The sequence below is a fragment of the Panthera uncia genome, assembly GCF_023721935.1.
Source record: "Panthera uncia isolate 11264 chromosome D3 unlocalized genomic scaffold, Puncia_PCG_1.0 HiC_scaffold_8, whole genome shotgun sequence".
Classification (NCBI taxonomy): domain Eukaryota; kingdom Metazoa; phylum Chordata; class Mammalia; order Carnivora; family Felidae; genus Panthera; species Panthera uncia.
Window position 1 is genome coordinate 39,463,131 of NW_026057586.1, and position 18,738 is coordinate 39,481,868.

At 41.2% G+C, this 18,738-nt stretch overlaps 1 protein-coding gene across 1 annotated transcript in view; it reads left to right on the top strand.

Moving 5' to 3' along the window:
• The window catches only part of KLHL14 (kelch like family member 14), a 103,133-nt gene that overhangs the window by 12,898 nt on the left and 71,497 nt on the right, over positions 1–18,738 (top strand). Inside the window, exon 2 of the mRNA XM_049620238.1 lies at positions 15,760–15,881. Coding sequence (XP_049476195.1) covers positions 15,760–15,881 — 122 coding nt within the window. The remainder of the gene's footprint in view (positions 1–15,759; positions 15,882–18,738) is intronic.

Below are 18,738 nucleotides of genomic sequence, written 5' to 3' on the forward strand. Positions count from 1 at the left end.
ACTTTATTTATTTATTTAAATTTTCTTAGAGGTACATAAGACATTTTTATTCAAACTCTGTTTACACAATAGCTATTTTAGGGAAACGTGGGAAACTCTTTGGTTGCCGAGACAATGACATGAAGTGAAATTTTTTGGTTGCCAAGACAATGCTAATGCAGAAGAGCCACTGCAGAAGAAGAAGACATATGTAAAAAGAAAACAAAACTGCAAAACAAGTGCTCTCCATTGGAAGGGGAGGCAAAAGTGTCCCTTCTGGGGATCGGCAGGAACTAGTACAGCCCAGAATTTTCAGTCATGGCTGGGTTTCAGCTGAGGGCTTCACTACACACATCACCGAGGCAGTTTCTGACGTGGAAAAGCTAAATTCAGCATGAGAGTAACTTGTCCTCTTCCATCTTCCTTTGCTACAGTCTCCTGGCAGTTTTCCTCGGGGACAAAAAATACCTGGTACTCTTGACAAGAAATTACGTTTACTACTCTCAGTAGGTTAGGTATGTTACTGCACTAACTGTTGCTTTGAGCGTGTGGATACGGAAGTATGTTCAGCACATTGTTTCCTAAACTGAGTGTTTATGCTTCTGGGTGGACGGTTTCTATTTTGATTATGAATCTGTTTCAGCAATCAAATTTTTGCTTTCTGTAAAGGTTTGTGTCTCCATTACATAACAAAGAAGACTCCAGGCCATCACAGATCTGGGTGCAAAGTGGTAGGAATTTTAACGTGGATTTCTTTAGCTGGATAGTCAAGGGGACAAAGTGTTTTCAGAAAATATGATAACTTTACCGTTTTTAGTATGCACTGCCAACAGATCCCAAGAAAGCAGGTAACCTCTTCAAATCGGTCACTCGTGTGTGTGTTTAGAAGGCAGGCATCTTCTTCCGTCTGTGGAGGTCTTACTCACGGAGAGAAGGTACTCATTCTAGGCAGTCACTTCAGTATCCTTAGAAGCCTAACAAACTTCAGCTGTCACTCAGACATTCTGAGAGTAAACATTTGGGAAGAGACAAAAGCAGATGAAGCAAAATGGAAATATGTCAACATCGCTGTAATGCACTCCCATGAACTCAAGGCTTGTGATTTCTCCAGACTTAGGACACAGCAAACTAAACCAGCAGCAGGTAGTCTAAGTAAAACTCTATTCCAGGGAAGAAGCACCCCCTGTACAGACAGGAGCCCCTCAAGCCTTCCATCAGCCTAGTCAAACCGAGAGCCCGAGTTCCAGAAAACAGCAGTCTTTTTGACCTAGAAAGAATAATTCTCAACTCTGAAAGATTTTTCTGGAAAATGTTTCACCTTTTTTATGGCAAGGAAACTATAGAGTCTCAGAGCATAAGAAGCATTTAGAATTTCTGAAAGCACAAAGAAATTCGTGTCTATGGCTTTATAGGCACTAATTAGAGTCTGCCACAAAAGCTTATACGAATCACTTCTCTCCATTAGCCGTATCTGTTATTATCCCTACTAGCTGCCCTTCCTCTACTGGAACATTGTTATCCATTAACATTTACTGCGTATGTATGGTGCTTGGGCACCAAACAGGACTAGATAAGGAGCCTGCCTCCCCATATTCCAAATTCTCCATATAGAGTGTAGCTGGTAGGCTGCTATAAGGTATAGTTATTTTGTGGTGAAATTAGAAAAATCCTTTCTCGAGGTAGTTGTGCAAGTTTGACCATAGAAGGCCCCTTCTCAAGGCTTAGTTCCCAAAAGTGAGTGTGAGCCTCATTGGTCTCTTCTGCCCTGTGGTCCTGTTGGTTGGACGGTTGTAAGGAAGTCTGTATTAGCCTGGTTGAGCTGCCACACAGACTGGGTGGCTTAATAACAGGACTTTGTTTTCTCATAGTTCTGTAAGGCTGGAAGTCCGAGGTCAAGTTGCCGGGAGGATTGGTTTCTGGTGATGCCTCTCTTCCTGGTTTACCGACAGCAGCCTTCTCACCATGTTCTCACATGGCCTTTTCTGTGGGTGTACCCGCAGAGAGAGTGGGACAGAGATTTCTGGTGTCTCTTCCTCTTCTTATAAGGACATCAGTCCTATCGGATTAGTGCCCTATCCTTATGACCTCATTTAACCTTAATTACCTCCCAAAGACCCTGTCTTCAAGTACTGTCACATTGGGGGTTAGACCTTCAACATATAAATTTGGCAGAAACAATTCGGTTTATAACAAGAGCCAGTGATAGGATACAGGCATCTGAAAACAGGTTAGGGAAGCTAACTGAATTGTTACTTTTCAACTAAGTCTGTACGGCAAAGTTATATAGGCAATTGAGCAGTGATCCAAGTCAGCAATATATTAATAGCTCTTCCAGCAATACAAAGCCTTTATAAGAGAAAAATATCCTCTTTCCTCGACCTCAGAAAGTCTTGTGTGAGTCAGTGGTTCTCTTAAGAATCACCAATAGAGATTTTTAAATAAATATATCTTCCCTAGCCCTACCTCAGAGATTCTTCATGAACTGATCAGGAATGTGGACCCAGGAACCTACATATTTAGCAACATCCCAGGTGGTTTTGCTACTGGTGGTTTTTGGACCACACTTCGAAAATCCTAAGACTAAACAAAAAATTGCTTCTGTTTTCCAATTTGCTACATATCTATCATAGAAGAAGGGAGAAAATGCGAACAGTAATTTACTGAAAGATACGTCTGAGGGAAATGTGTTGCAAAATTCAAAGTACTCTGGTAAACTAACATGAGGAGAGGGGAAATGAGTGATAGAGAAAGTTATTGGAATTACCAGACTCTAAGGGATTTATGTCCTCATGATGAGACTGGGGTACCTACTGCACCAGAGAATTTTCAGAATAATTCAAGCCACACAGTACAGTGTTCACAATTCAGTTTTAGAGAATGTGGTCAATTTTCCCAAGATAATTTGTTTCCGCCTGGCGAAAATCTGATAACTGAAGAGGGCAGTGTCATGCATTGGCCGACTGGGAGGGTCTGTGAGCCTTCCACACAGATGCCCTTGGCAGGGGGAACGCTGGAGAGTCTCTCAGCCTCACAGAGCCCTGGAGCTAGGGTTTACTTTAGCATTAGGCCCTCCAGGGTTGGTGAAGCAGCAAAGAACAGAAAGAACTGGCTCCCCACAGGGAGGGAGAGGAAAAGAGGAGGAGGATAAGAGATTCCTATTTTACCCACAGCAGCAGGGTGTCCCTAAGCTGGATCCCACAAGCCACACCTCATTGTCTCCACAGGACACACACACACACACACACACACACACACCCCGGGCCTGCCTCAGTCCCTTGCTATGTGTCTACCCAAAAGTAAGGGCAACCGTCTTCATTTGTCTTAACCCCAGGATGGTCTCATAGAATTATGCTTCCCCTAAACTCAAATTCTGGGCCCATTTAGAAGGTATCAGCCGAAACTCCCTTTTCTTGAATTGAAGATGGACACCTATGTGTTGCCATGAATATTCCAAGAGAAGCCTGGAGTAATATATTCGGTTCCTAACTAACTTTTCTCACTGTCTTCCTGTATGGCCACTCCTGCAGTGACTCTCCAACTGGAAACAGCCCACTTGGCGGGAGGCTGGCTCCAGTTCCTCAGAACAAGCTTCCTAGCTTCCCCAAGAGAAATCTCTCCCTGGAGTTAGAGTAATGGATAAAATCAGGCTCTAGATCATGAGGTAGGATCTAGCCATGGTCCCCCTCAGCATCACTGGAAAGCTGATTCCTTCGGAATGCTGATTTTGTTAATCTATTTGTTTTGACCATTGCGTGCCAGACTCTCAGAGACAAGGAATTGTAGCCAGGTCTGTTATATCCTGAACGTGAATTTTCAACAGTGTCCTTGTGTCTTTCTGCACTTCTTCTTGGGCAGCAAGCAGGTACCAGTTTCCTCAGGTCAGGAAGTCACTTTATCTCTTCAAAAAGCGGGCCAGATGGGCTGGAGAGAGAAAGAAAGAAAGAGAAGTCTCAATAATGAGACTGGTTCTCAGGAGGCAGCAGAGTCTAAAAATTGAGCTTTATTAGGAGTTTAAGAGCAGGCATTACTTATGAGTCCATCACTAGCGTGAGTAATGCTCTATCTCCCCCTGTCACCGAGCTACACAGGGCTCGAATGGCTCCTCTGTGACAGGCTGCATAGAACCACTTCTCCTTTGAACAAGGAGAAGAGCTTTCTCCTATCACACAAACGTTGGTTGTCCCTGCCAGCTCGTTCGGTAGCAAGCATCTGTGCTAGTGAGCAGTGAGACCCGGTGTCCCACGCGCAGGCACGAGGATTAGTCTAGGAGGTAATACTTGCCACTCAACTTCCTCACAGGGATGCGAGGAGGATTAATGAGATGCCATTTCCATTGCAATTTATGCTCTTCAGAAGAAAGGCACTAAGTACTAGGTATTAGAATTAGGGATTATATAGGTAATCAAGCAAAGAAGATATTCAGCTGCTTCTAGTTGCTAAAGGAAGCTTTAATCTGGGAGGTGTGGAAGGAGCAGGGCAGGGCATGCAGCGGGTGTCAAGTTGGCCAGAAGCCACGGTCCCTCGTGAAGCAAAGGACCAAGGATGGAGTGTGAAGTGCTCTGTACAGCGTAAACATGGCCCTGTTCTGGCCCTTCAGGCTTATGAGCTAAGCCCCGGGGAGGCCTGCATTTCATGGGTTCAGATGAACGCTTTTTGTCTACCTCTACCACCATTAACCAGTCTACAGGTTGGGTTCCAGAGGAAAGAGGCAAAGGCACGAGCAAACTACCCCGTCCACACACAGGAAGACATGGTCACATTCCCAACTCACCCGGAATTCGTACGTGCCAGGGAAGAATTGGGGGAGACCCTGGCGAGCTACAGGGGCTGAGGTGAGGAGCGTGAAGGTGGTCATCTGGGATGGCGAAGTGCAAAGCCGTAGTCGGCAAAGAGGTCGATCTTCTCACGGCCAAACACGTAACTATTGGCAGGGGTGGAATGTAACCCAATGTTTAGAGATTCAAATTTTAAAGTCCCGGTTTCTTCCATTCATTATAGCGTGTCCTCAACTATGATGACCTACCACTGGGAGGACGTGAGGCAATTTCAGACGGTACACAAAAAGCCCTTTCTAAATTTCTCGTAGCAAGTTAGGTAATACTGCGTTTCAATTTTTTTTAATGTGTATTTATTTTTGAGAGAGACACACACACAGAGCATGAGCAGGAGAGGGACAGTGAGAGAGGGAGACACAGAATCTGAAGCAGGCTCCAGGCCCTAAGCTGTCAGCACAGAGCCCGACGCGGGGCTCGAACCCACGAACCGTGAGGTCATGACCTGAGCCGAAGTCGGATGCTTAACCGACTGAGCCACCCAGGTGCCCCCGTTTCTAAAAATTTTTAAATGTTTATTTATTTTTGAGGTATTACTACATTTGAGCATGTATTAGAAATAAACAATTAACCCATGAAGCCCATAATTCATAAATACAATTACTTAGAGCAGTAATTCTCAGTATTACCCGTGCAATTGAATCCCACAGAAAGCTTTAAAAAACAAACAGACAAAAACCAGTGCTGGGTCCCACCCTGGGTTGTTAAACCAGAATCTCTGAGAGGTTGCCCCCGTTCTTGATACTTTGTAAAAGCTTTCCCAGGTGACTCTGGGAGCAACCAGCCCTGGGAACGTTAGAGTAGAATGGTATTAAACATTTTTTTAAGTGAGCAGTTTTATGTTTTTTGTTTTTTGTTTTTTGTTTTTCTTTTTTTTAGTGAGCAGTTTTAAATAAAATATTAAATAATATCAGTGTGTGAAGATAGCAAATATGAAGGTTCAATATTGTGCTAATAACTGAAATTTGGTAACATTTCTCTATCGGGGTAGCTCCCCTTCTATGAGACAATAATAATCTCAAAGAACAAAGAGAAAGAGGTATCCACTAACACTCATGGATGTGTGGTAACGGTAAGACTGATTATTTGGACATGTGCAAGTAGGCATAAAAAACAAAAGGGTTTGGGGCAATGCAGAGTAATGGTGGCAGGTTAGATCTGGGTGTTTGTTAATAAGACTGCCCCCCAAAGTATTACTCTCTGACTCTCCCACCTTATAGTTCAGAAACATGACTTTTCCTCATCCCCTTTTGCCTTCTCATGTCCTCACCACTCACTGACTGGAAGTTAAAACAGATGAGAGGGGGAAAAAAGATGATAAAGAATCTGTAATGATATGTATCTCAAAGGTGGGATTACCAGTGACTTTTCACCCATTCATTCTTTAATTTATCATTTTCTCATTCACACAAGAAGTATTTATTGACCACCTATTAGATACTAAGTCCTTTTTGCTTATAAATATAGACAGAATTTTTCTCAGCAAGCATGAATTGTCTTTATGATATGATCAAGCAAATCTTAAAGTTACTTCCATCTTAGAAAAACTGAATAATGTGTACAACTGACCAGTCCCCTGTCATCATGCAGCCAGACTCACAGTGGTAGGAAGAGGGGCAGCACCAATGTCAGAAGATGGGAAGCTAAGGCATTTTCAATTACACTTGACCCTGAGAATCACAGAAGGGTGGTGTGAGAAAACCCTAGAGACACTTCCTCTGTGAAATAGAGGAAATAAAACCCCTCCCGAGGCACTGGAAAAGATGCCCAAGCCCTTTTTCCTCTATTCTTTCGTCTGTTAAATGGGGATAATGATACTTTGTGTTTACCTACCTCAGAGAGGCATTATCAGGTCTATTTAAAGGCTCTTCCGATGAAAGCTGCTGTGTAATTACCAAGAACAGCTATGATAAAGAAACCTAAATACAACAGCAAATCAGCTGGAACAAATTCTCAAGGGAGTTTACTTCTCTGGAAAAATTTAAGAAAAGGGTAGCAGCTGTCCTCTGGGGACTTTTGGGGACCGTTCTAGCTGGAAGTTTAGGGAAGGCTAGCTGATTTTCAAAGTCTCCTCCTGGCCAATCACTCCGGATCTTCCTCTGCTTACTTTTCCCCATGGTCTAAGCAATTTCCAGCTGAAATTCCTCTTTCAAGTTTTTTTCAGACCTTAACTCAGAAACTCTTTTATCCCTGAAAAGAATCTCAGGGAAGGCATTTACCTGTGAGAGAGAAAAGGGAAGTTACAATGTGGGGGAAATGTGCCCCCTGTAGATGATAGGTAATGGGGAATTGTTTGATAGTTTTTCAAAAGAAGACTGAAGTGGTTGATAGCTAACATCAGGCTTTGGTGAAATTAATTTGACAAATTTATTCAAATTTGAGGGGAGATACAATGGGAGTGCAGAAAGGAGAGACACCACTGCTACATCAGCTCGGGAGAAAGCCGACCCAGCTGAATCAGACTAACAGTGGTCTGACTGGGATGAAGACACAGGCCGAAGAAACTTTACGGCTCTAGAATCTATAGGACTTGGCAAAAGATCGACTATAGCAAGAAAATGGCAGAAGGGTCACGATTATCATAAAACTTGGTAACTTGAGGTGCGCCTGGGTGGCTCAGTTGGTTAAGCATCGCCCTTGGCTCAGGTCATGATCTCACAGTTCATGGGTTCAAGCCCTGCCAGGGGCTCTGTGCTCACAGCTCAGAGCCTGGAGCCTGCTTCAGATTCTCTCTCTCTCTCTCTCTCTCTCTCTCTCTCTCCCTCAAAAATAAATAAACATCAAAAAAAAAATTTTTAACTGGTGACTTTGATAGGGCTTGGTGACATCTTTAACAAAGAGAGATGGCAGACCAAAGGGTGAGCAGGTTGAATTTGTTAATGAGATCTGGATCCACACCACTGTAGGAAGCCCAGTGGTTTTATATTTTTGTGAAACTTGCTTATGCAGTAAAGATTCTGGCTATTTATAAACAGCACAACCTATGGTTTCTGAAAGGCTTCTAAGCAATATAAGAAAAAGTCAAATGCCAATGATTGATTTTCACATGAGTGATTTGTAAAGTTAATAATTATGCATAATAATAATTGTTATCATTAATCAATTGATTACCATGGGAACGACATAAATATTTTCCACATGTGAACCAAATGTCAGCTGGTGGCTTCCCAGATCTGGTAAAATTGTTGGAAACCCCACCAATCTCATGGCCGGTGGAAACCCAAAACCATCGTCACTTCTGTGAATCCCTGGGGGCTTGCCTCATTCTGGCTTTTCCTGCCTTCCAGACCCACCACTATACATCCCTGCTGTACCACCAGATGCGAAATTGTCCTTTCTCCCTGCTAGTAGAAAATACCAAGCCATCATAGGTTTAGTAAAGTCCATTGAAATTGGAAAGTAATGGGAATGAGTCATAACTTCTTCCAATCTTCTCCAGCCTCTCCCTACTGGATTATGTTAGAGGTATCAGTTTTTCTCTTCCTTCACTATGCAGAGACACTTATTTCAAGGCATCAGCAGCACAAAGTACTTTTCATTTGTTAAAGGGACTGGCTCTAGAAGGTGATTTTATTCACAACCATTTATTTTCCCATTACACTTAACCCTCACAGCACCCCCACTTTACAGATGAAGCAACTGAGGTGTAAAGAGATTGAAATTACCCAAGGGTATGAACCTATGAAGTGGTAGAAAGAGAATTTAAATTCATGTGTGACTGACTCTTAAATTAAAACTAAGTTGGCCTTAAGAGGATGGGAAGATGATCATCTATCCCAGTTTACTTTGCTACTTCATAACTGCCTAGTTTTTCCATCAAATCTCTGTTTCAAAAAAAAAAAAAAAAAAAAAAAAACTATATACTCCTAAAGGCTATATATGAGGAACTCCAGAGTAAAACCCCAATGAGTTAGTATTGTGAACAAGTTACGATAATTAAAACACCTGAACAAAAGAAATACAACACTATTATTTTTAAGTAATAAAACTTGGATGGGGACATAGGCCACACTACCTTGTCAAATCTGCAAGTTACACAAAGAAATAGCTAATACTGATGATGATGGTGATGAGGAAGAAGAGGAGGATGGTAATGATAGAATTTATCTAGCACTTTATAAATGTTGTGCATATATTGTTTAATTTATTCCTGAAAAAAAAAAAAAAACTATGCCTCACGTCTGTTGTTATCACTCTTTTATAAATAAGGTTAAAAGGGGAAAACAGCCCAAGGTCACTCTTCTTGAAAGAACTGAAACCAGGGGTCTCGCCCAAGTTGTAAGGCTTATGCCCTTAACAACCAGGCTCTCTACTTCAAGAACCATGATATTTTCAATAGATGTTCCCTCTAGGATGGAAGTAAGTGCCATGAGGAACAAGGAATTTATACCTCTTATTCCCATCATTAGCTCTAGTGTTTAGAATGGTACCTGGAACATAGTACAAACTCAATTAATAACTGCTAAGTAATAAGGGAATTGAAACAAGGATGCGTGGGTGGCTCAGTTGGTTAAACATCTGACTTCAGCTCAGGTCATGGTTTCATAGTTAGTGAGTTCGAGCCCCACGTGGGGTCCTGTGCTGACAGCTCCAGGTTTGGACTCCACTTCAAGTTTGGTGTCTCCCTCTCTCTCTGCCCTTCCCCCACTCATGTTCTCTCTCTCTCTCTCTCTCTCTCTCTCTCTCTCTGTCTCAAAAATAAATAAACATTTTTTAATTAAAAAAAATAAGTGAATTGAAACAAAATACCTAAATCAGTAGAAGATACAAAAACATTAAAAAATAATCACATGTTGATGTTTAAAATATTTAACTAGAAGAAATATAGGATAGGAAAAACCTGACTTGAAAACTCTTGGTTTTATTTTATTTTATTTAAAAAAAATTTTTTTTAACGTTTTTGAGACAGAGAGAGACAGAGCATGAACAGGGGAGGGGCAGAGAGAGAGGGAGACACAGAATCGGAAGCAGGCTCCAGGCTCTGAGCTGTCAGCACAGAGCCCGACGCGGGGCTCGAACTCACGGACCGCGAGATCGTGACCTGAGCCGTAGTCGGCCGCTCAACCGACTGAGCCACCCAGGCGCCCCGAAAACTCTTGGTTTTAAAAAAATTTTTATATTTGTAATCCTCTGGAAGCTTAACAGGAATCCACCACTGCACTGTGGCTGCTAAAAGACTACTGTAATTTTAGAAAACCTTATAGCATGTATTTTTATATATATGCATATGTATACATCATATCACATACCACATTTGTTATATTGTATACAATTCTGATCACATATTTCAAAGGGGACAATGATGGTGCAGAGATATTTTAAGGAGGTGAGTGTGATGCTAGGGAAAACGGAAACTTTCTCAGAAAGAAAGGAGGATTTTTAACACGGAAAAGAAAAGACCTATGGCAACTATCTTGCAATATTTGAAGCCTGCCAGAACAGACACAAGTGCTTGCTCTTTTTTCTCTAAAAGACTTGGGTAGATTTTCAGCTCAGCATAAGGAGAAAAACAGATATTTAACACAACTGTCTGCCATCTTTCCACAATAAAGCAGTTTTGAAAAACTAAGGTCCATTTTGTTATAAATTGCGTAATTGAGAGGCTCCTGGCTCAGTCGGCTGAGCATCTGCCTTCAGCTCAGGTCATGATCTCACAGGTTAATGAGTTCCAGCCCCGCATCCGGCTCTGTACTGAGGGTTCAAATCCCAGAGCCTGCTTCAGATCCTGTGTCTCCCTCTCTCTCTGCCCCTCCCCCACTCGCTGTCTCTCTCTCTCTCTCTCTCTTTCTCTCTCTCTCTCTCTTTCAAAAATAAACATTAAAATTTTGTAAACAATAAAATAAATCGCATAATTGATAAGAATAATTACCTACAAAAAAAAAATACTACTGAAAAGATTTCTACTTTAGGTAGAGAGCAGGACCAAATCAGTGACCTCAAATCTGGCTCTACATTAGTTAAATCAATTGGAAGACTGTGAAACATTACTGATTTTTAAGGCCTCATCCCAATTGAATCATCATCTCTGGGAGTGGAGCCTGGAGAATCCATATCAAGAATCTAAATCTTATAATTCCCTCAGATGATTCTGGTGACTCACCAGGCTTGGGGATCACTGAACTAGATTACTTCAAAGTTGTCTTCTAACTCCCTCATTTAATGAGTCTTAGAAGATTATAGAATATTTTCTTTACCACATAAATGAGAAAGATTTGTAGTCTGTAAAATGAATTTGGTCTAAATGGACATAGGTAGCTCTAAAATGCCAGCAGACCTCCTGAGTTGTTAAACAGGTTAAAATTCTTCTTGCAATTTAGTTCATGAAAACTTTTTTCATGTATCATGGAAAGGTAAACTTTATCTGGCCTGTTTCCCAATAATTAAAGTTCCAAATCACTGAAATATAAATAAATGACACTTTACTGTACTTACAGCACCAGTATGATGAAAAATTTGTTTACACCAGGAGGTTTTAGGTCATCCTTCAATCATTCATCCCCGTAACCAAACTACATATGCGCGCGAGCACATGCGTATACACACACACACTCACACACACACACACACACACACACACACACACAAATATGACACATGGTAAATGTTGGGCAATTACTGAGATGGAACAAAGGGGACCTTCAAATTCCATTGCCTTTTTAACCTTATATTTTTCTATGCAAGAATCTAGGAGCCCAAATCAAAGGCATCGAAATAATATTAATCATGACATACTAAGCTCTTTGTCTCTAATTCCATGTCTTTTAAACACATTAGTTTGATCTAGGTGGTGTCAAGTTGAAGAGTAAAAAGGAGTACATGTATTTTAAAAATATTAACAAATTTGAAGAGAACATATTAATTTTGGCTAAATTGGTTCCCTATATAAAGGGCTTCTAACAGGTATACAGGTAGCCATATGAAGGAACTCTAATCACTGCAAAAGGGCTACATTTGTAGATTTTGCTAATCTAAAATGAAACCTGTAAGGTTGGAATTATTTAGAAAAGAGTAATTGAAACCCCCTTCAGCAAGTTAATTCAGATTCTCCTAATTTTACTTCTCTGGTTCACAAGGTATCTTTTTTATCATGGTGTTTTCAAATTGAAGTTCACACACATCAAATAAATAGCATGATAATCAGAGGTTTCAATATCCAATACACATGCATTATTATCTGTCATTATTGTCATTGTCACTATTATAATTGCACATTGTAAAAAGAATGGAAGCTTTTCCACAGGAATTATTCACGTGTATTACTTTCTAGGAGTAATTGAATAGTTGACATTGCATTTAAATCAAAGTAAAATATGTGATGGTTTGTCTCATTTGTTTTATTCTTATGAAATAAGAAATGTAGAGTGATCTCTATTAGGGTCCTTTATTTGGATCCAGAAAGGTTCAGTTTTATGTACTGTCCAAATGTATATTTTCTCATAACAAGGCTCAAAAGATATCCAATGTAATTAAAGTGATAATTTTCTAAGAACACATAAGATAACAGCTGGGTAGTGAAGTCCTCTTCATTAGCTTGTATTTATATACATGAGCTCAACAAGAATATCAGAGAAAAATATTATTTTTCTTTTTTAACTATTTAATCGGGCTTGGTATGTTGAAATGAAGCCCACGTTGTGTTGCCAATATCTACAGATCAATAATCACTTCCCTTAGAGTTTACGTAGAACTTTTCACTTCATTTTGGATAATCCTCATGGCAATCCCTTCAAGAGGCAAGTCAGATACTATTCATCTATTATGAGAAACCAGAGGCTCCAAAAAGCCAAGTCATTTATACAAAGTTACTCTGTCGAATGGCAAAATTAGCCCTAGAATCCAGGTCATCTGGGTCTTAGTCAGAAGTTATGGTAAAATAAAAATTAAAAAAAAACCAAATTTGAATTGTAAAAAGATCACAGGCGTGGTAGCATATGAAGGCCTAGGTCTCAACACAGTGTATGCTTTGACTGTGGGAACTTTCTCACCTCCCTGTAAAATGGAGCTCTATCTGGGACGTAAGGCTGTTTTGACAGTCAATGGAGAAAATGGTGAGGAACCACTCCAACGTGTTTTGTTAGTCTATGTGTTCCTTCTTCTGCACTCGGTTACTTCTCACACGCTTTATCCTATTTTTGGCTTCTGTGTGATTCACCCTCACCAGGTAGAGTTTTAAACTTTGTTTAGACTTAAATAATATCGATACTGGTTTGGAGAAGTGAGTGACGACAAGCTTTAGAAACAAGATGCTCCAAGCGCAATGCCAAAATAAGTGAAATAGATGATGATATGAATGTAGTGATTCGGGATTTAAAATGTGTCTTCACTCACTAAGAAGGCTGCGCATGATGAACTTCAAACACTTCGCCTTCACAGGAAACACACAGCCGCTGAGGGTAGGTGGGATTTCCTTTCCTTCCGAGGAATTCCTGGTCACATTCCCTGCGGAGGCTGGCTGATTTAGAGATTCGTCTTAGTTTCTGTGGAGGCCGTCGCTGCTGCTGTGCTAGCTTTGAATCGTGTCATCGTTGGCGGGGGTGAGGGTTGTTGTCATTTGCCAGCTATTCAGTGGCTTAGGATCGGTAGTCTCAGGCCAGTTCTCGGGGGACAGATGGCAGCAAGCGTCTCTTTAGGCAGAGAGAACAAAGACTCTAGATCCCCTCCTCGTCTGCAGAGATGGTCCATCTAAATCGCTGTTGAAAATCACCAATGTGGATTGGTCCAGGGAGGCGGGCTTTATCAATTAATGAAACAACCTTACAAATGAGTGTAAGCCATTCATTTATCTCCATGTGTCATTCGTGAAACACATTTTAAAAGGAGTACCTTTATTTAAATATCATAACGGAAATTTAATTATATTGCTTTGGTCACACTACCACCTCACTGAGTCCTTTCCTCTTACATCTAACCGTAGATAGTGGTCTATCTGCCACCACCAGAGGTCTGGCAGCAGGTAGGCGTGTCACATCGTGAAAACCACAGAATGGTGCCTTCCAGTTGAACAGCAATGTCGACACGTGGTAACTGATAGCAACCTAAAAAAGAGTATCTGCTCTCATCTTGATTCCTCTTATACTCACAGGCTGGCTGATTATTTGGACCCAAAAACTACAATAATAAAATCCTCTTATAATAGTTCTGTAACCATGCATTTAAGAGATTATATAGCACATCAGTCATGTATGTTCTCATTTCAAAATAAAAGAAAGGTACTTACTGCACTGAGTTCCCATAACCCCTCTTACCAACCACCCCGATCACTGAAATCCTCAAAGTATGGAGCTCTTTGCTATCATATTCTGTTTTTGTTTCACAACTACAGTCTATAAGGCATATGGGTACAGTTTCAAAGTACTGTGAATTCAAAGAAGTGAGGGGTTTTCTTTGTTTGTGACAAAATTAATATTGCAAGCTGCTATCACAGTATGCATTCTTCTGTAAGTATGGCTATACTTACTATCCACGATTCCCCGATAGGAGTTTCTCCAGAAGGTATTTTTTTCTACTGAGGCATATACAATGCATTCAATGGCACCAGAGTTTCATTAAAGGAATTCTCTTGTTCCCTTCCTTCACATGGAAATGTCATTAACTGTATTAAGTTAACTCTCCGAATGTTAGGTTCTTAACCAACAAACAGTGCTTCTCCACAAGGGCGTACTTTGCCAAGCGTCCTTGAATCAGAACGACAGGCTGAATATGTAATAATAGATTCAGAGCCACCACCGCGGGTTGTGATCATATTTAAGGGGAACCCTCTCATATTTATTGACGTTTTCCTTCAGTCATGGTTGTTCCCTTTCTGCCACCACCACCTTCAGCCTTTCAGGTAAATGAAAAGTTCAATTATATGTAAAGCGACCGTTAAATCAGCAGGCCCCTTGTGGGGGTCTGGGCCTCCCCTCCCTGCTCCAATCGCAAGTGTGCTCAATCCATTACCCTTCCTGAGGATCGCACATCCATCAGGTCGAGTGTGCCGGCCAGGGTGCATCTTATAGCTTTTACTGCATATGAGACGTTGCAGGCCTGTTCTCAGGAACTGCCAGGCAGACTGGGAATCACAGTCACGGTTAATAGCAGCGAATTGCCAGCTCTTGATGGGTGGGTAGTCACTCCTTTCAGTGGTTGCCCCCTGGGGGAGAAGGTAGAAAAACAGAGGGAGGGAATTAGAGTGACTTTGCACAGTCGAGCAGGTTCATGCCGCTGGATCAGTGGCAAGCATTGGCAGGGCTCCACTCTGGGGAGGCTCAAAACAACCTCACAGTCTCATTTTTACCAATTGGTGCTGCTGTGTCGCCAGTGGTGCCCAGGGATGGGGTGGGGGGCGGGGGGAGGCTGGGGAGGGAGGGGGCGCTGGGAAGGAGATGAAGGCAGAAGTCTCAGCTAAATTAAATAAACAAAATGTCTCCTCGATACCCGTTAACCTACCCCAGTTAGCCCCGTGCTACTAATTGTACCAAACTGGTATTGGAAGTTCCCTGGGTGATTAAAGAGTTGGCTCACAAACTCTCTGCATAACCTTAATTTTTTCAAGGTTCTTTGAGTGGAGAATGGCTTATAATAATGATTTTGACTAATACGATTTTTGACATGCAACTTTAATGCTTAACCTTAGTACAACTCCAGAGCATTTCATGTGTACTCAGCTGTAAAGAGTGATGATTTAAAGGGATAATATAAGAAAAAGGTCGTTCTAGAATGAACCTCTAACAAATTGCATAAAGGGAGCTTATTATTCCATGAGTATGGGGATATGCTGCTCTTCTGATCATTTTTCTGCTTGGTTCAAAAAAAAAAATTGTTGAAACATGAATGGGAAAAGAAACAGGAAAAAATGAAATAGAAATCTGCAAGCAAGGAACATTCTTTTGATGGTTATGATTTCGTTGCCACTAAAGAGGCTCTACAATAATGTGGTTCTCCATCTCCTCTTTTGTTTTGGGTGAAGAATTCGCTCTAACAAGAAAATGCTGTTACTGGTTGGAGGGTTGCCTCCCGGGCCGGACCGGCTCCCCAGCAATTTGGTCCAGTACTATGATGATGACAAGAAGACATGGAAAATACTCACAAGTGAGTGCCCTTCTTTATTCATTTACCCACCTATTTATTTCCGCGCAGAGCTGTCCTGATGGATGCGAAAACGTGGTTAATCAAATTAGACATTTTATTGATTTGTTACCCTTTGGAGGTCTGTTTATGTATCCCAGGGGATTTAGAGTAAAAGACTAAATTAACATTGCAGAGGTGGCCAATTTGGTCGTGGAATAGGCCTAAATTAAACTGGCCTAAAACCACTGCACGAGTTTGTGTTTCTGTGACAGAGAGGGGGTAGTAACTGAGATGTTCCAAAAGAAATTCTTCCGTTCTTTTTTCTTTTCTTTTCTTTTTTAACCTTTTTTTTTTTTTATGGTTTCTTGAAAAGTGAAAGGTTGGTGAATAGCACTAAATTTTCTCATATCCTGATGGTTGTTTAGTTCATTTCTATGTAACTAACATGCATTTTGCCTTTTAAGCATTTCTGCTCGTTAATCTTTAGTCTGTGGAACTGGGTCTTAGAGAAGCACTCCCTTCTGTTGCTCCACGGTTTGGGTGGACAGATACCCAGGGCCTGTCCCAGCTGCATTAAATTGTGCTCGCAGACTTCGGCCCAAGATTCTCTTCCTCCCCTCCTTACAGGGTGATTGTGTTTTACAGCAAACCTCTTGCCTTGGGCACTGAGATTTGGAACTTATTGTTATATTGGTTATGATTCCCAATCTGACTCAGTCATGGAATCAAAAATCATCATTTCTTGAGTGCAGCAGGCTGTGTGCACCAGGCCCCTCGTGGGCACAGTGGCTGCACTGGTCAATAAAACTAAATTTTAACTGTCAAAATTGCCCAGAGCTGTATAGATAAAATAATAAATGAGTAATTTTGATCCATAAATCAAAGCCATACATTTAAAACCGCCAAAAGAAAAAGTTAGATTTTCTTACAGCGTTGTGTCTTTGAAGCAGTTATATATTTTATCAGCTTGTTTTTTTTTTTTTTTAAATCAGTTCCTTTCCTCTTACTAAAGCCCTTTAAAAGAATAGAAACAGGACAACAGTTTGCCCATAAGAGCAGAAGAGGAGCACAGACATGTGAGGTGGTGCTTGAAATAATACATTTCGGAGCTGGCTTATCCCAGCGAAACTACAGTAGCGTCCGCGAGCACAACGCGGAAGCTCCCTGGACGCCTATCCACCACGGTGATAGTAAAGAAGTGAGGGGATAATAGCCGCAAGCTTAAGGAGAAGGAAGAAAGAAAAAGAAGTTAGAGATGTCTTCAAATGGTTTTTATTCTCTTTTTGACAAAAGTACTGTTAACAACGAGTGACCGACCGGTATTTTTAAAGTAAAACCAAAGAATCAATTGTCTGACACTTGATCAATAGAGGAAGTCTAGGCAGCATAAGACACGGATACTAGGGGGAGGAGAGAAGAAGGAAAGACAAAGATTTTTGAAGAGCGATGACAGACGGAGATAGAGGCAAAAGGATATCACAAGTAATAAGTGACACTCGTTCACAAATCCGTCTGTTTTCCCAGACACACCAGGCAAGGTCCAATTTGTTATTGGTTTGAAGCCCTTCATTAAAGGCAAAAAGATTCACTAAAGCATCATGAGTAATACCTAAGAAAAGTCTTACATTCATTTTAAACCTTGTTCGGAGACAGGGTGGTCATCCAATTTATTCTCCAAACTGGGACACTTTAGAGCATGAAATGGGGACCTACTGATGGGACAATAGGTATACATTGAAACATAAGGTCACCCTACTCAAAGCTTTCACGTTGCCTGATTTAGCTTTTTACTTAGAAGGAACTGGTAAGAAGGCATGAACTTGAATCTGTCAGACCTGATTCAAACCCATGTCTATGATCTTGAGCGAGGCATGTAAATATCCCAATTCATGGCTTCTTCATTCTTGTCAGCACCATTTGAGTATTTTTAAAATAAAGTGTTTATAAGTCATCTGACATTGTGTGAGCTCCACAAATTGCAGGTATCATGACTAGTATTGTAACATCACTACCAATATTAGCACAAGGATTGTGTATAGTTTTGTACCCTAGAGGTATCGGTCAACTCAGGCTCTCCATGCAGAGGAGAGACAAATTGCACTGCCACAGATACAACACTCGGACCCGCTGCCCCCGAGTCAGGAGCCCGTCTTCCATGGTTTTCATATGTTGGATGTGGCAATCCACAGACCAAGAAGTAAAGATAAATGGGTATCTATCTGTTGACTCCATTCACCAGGTTTGATGTGGAAGGAAACAAAGACATTAATGTATAGACGTCTTATAACGGGAGCATACTCCAAGACCTTGAACCTTTTTTCTACAGTCAGGCACACTCCTAGTTCTGAAATAATGTCTACTCCACTTACACTCTTCATTTCACTGGAACCTGTACTTTAAAAAATAGAGTTTATTACCTGTTGGGCTGTGACCACATGGCCCCAAGTGAGGGCATATTTTTCAGGTTGGTTGGAGAGATATAGACAGCTTACCTGGATGATTTCTGCTGTTGGTCTGTATTTTTTAATTCAGGCATCTTATTTGACTAATAAATAAGTCAGGTCACTGAAAGATTTCCACACTATTTGGGCCATCTAACAATAAAGGAAGAAATGTTTCTCACTGGAGTAAAAAAACCAAAAATCCACATTCTCCCCAAATCCAATGAAGCATTATGGATTTCAAAGCTGCCCACTGACATTCTTTTGACCCAGATGAACTGCTGAAGCTTCTGGCAGGGGGACCAGGATGACAATTAAGGCTAGGAGACGGTGCCTGGTTTGGGGTCTGCTTATTTATTAAATGGCTGTCTCCATACAAACAAACTAACAAGCTTAACTAGCAAACTCGAGGTTAGCCAAAGCCTCTGAATCTTAAG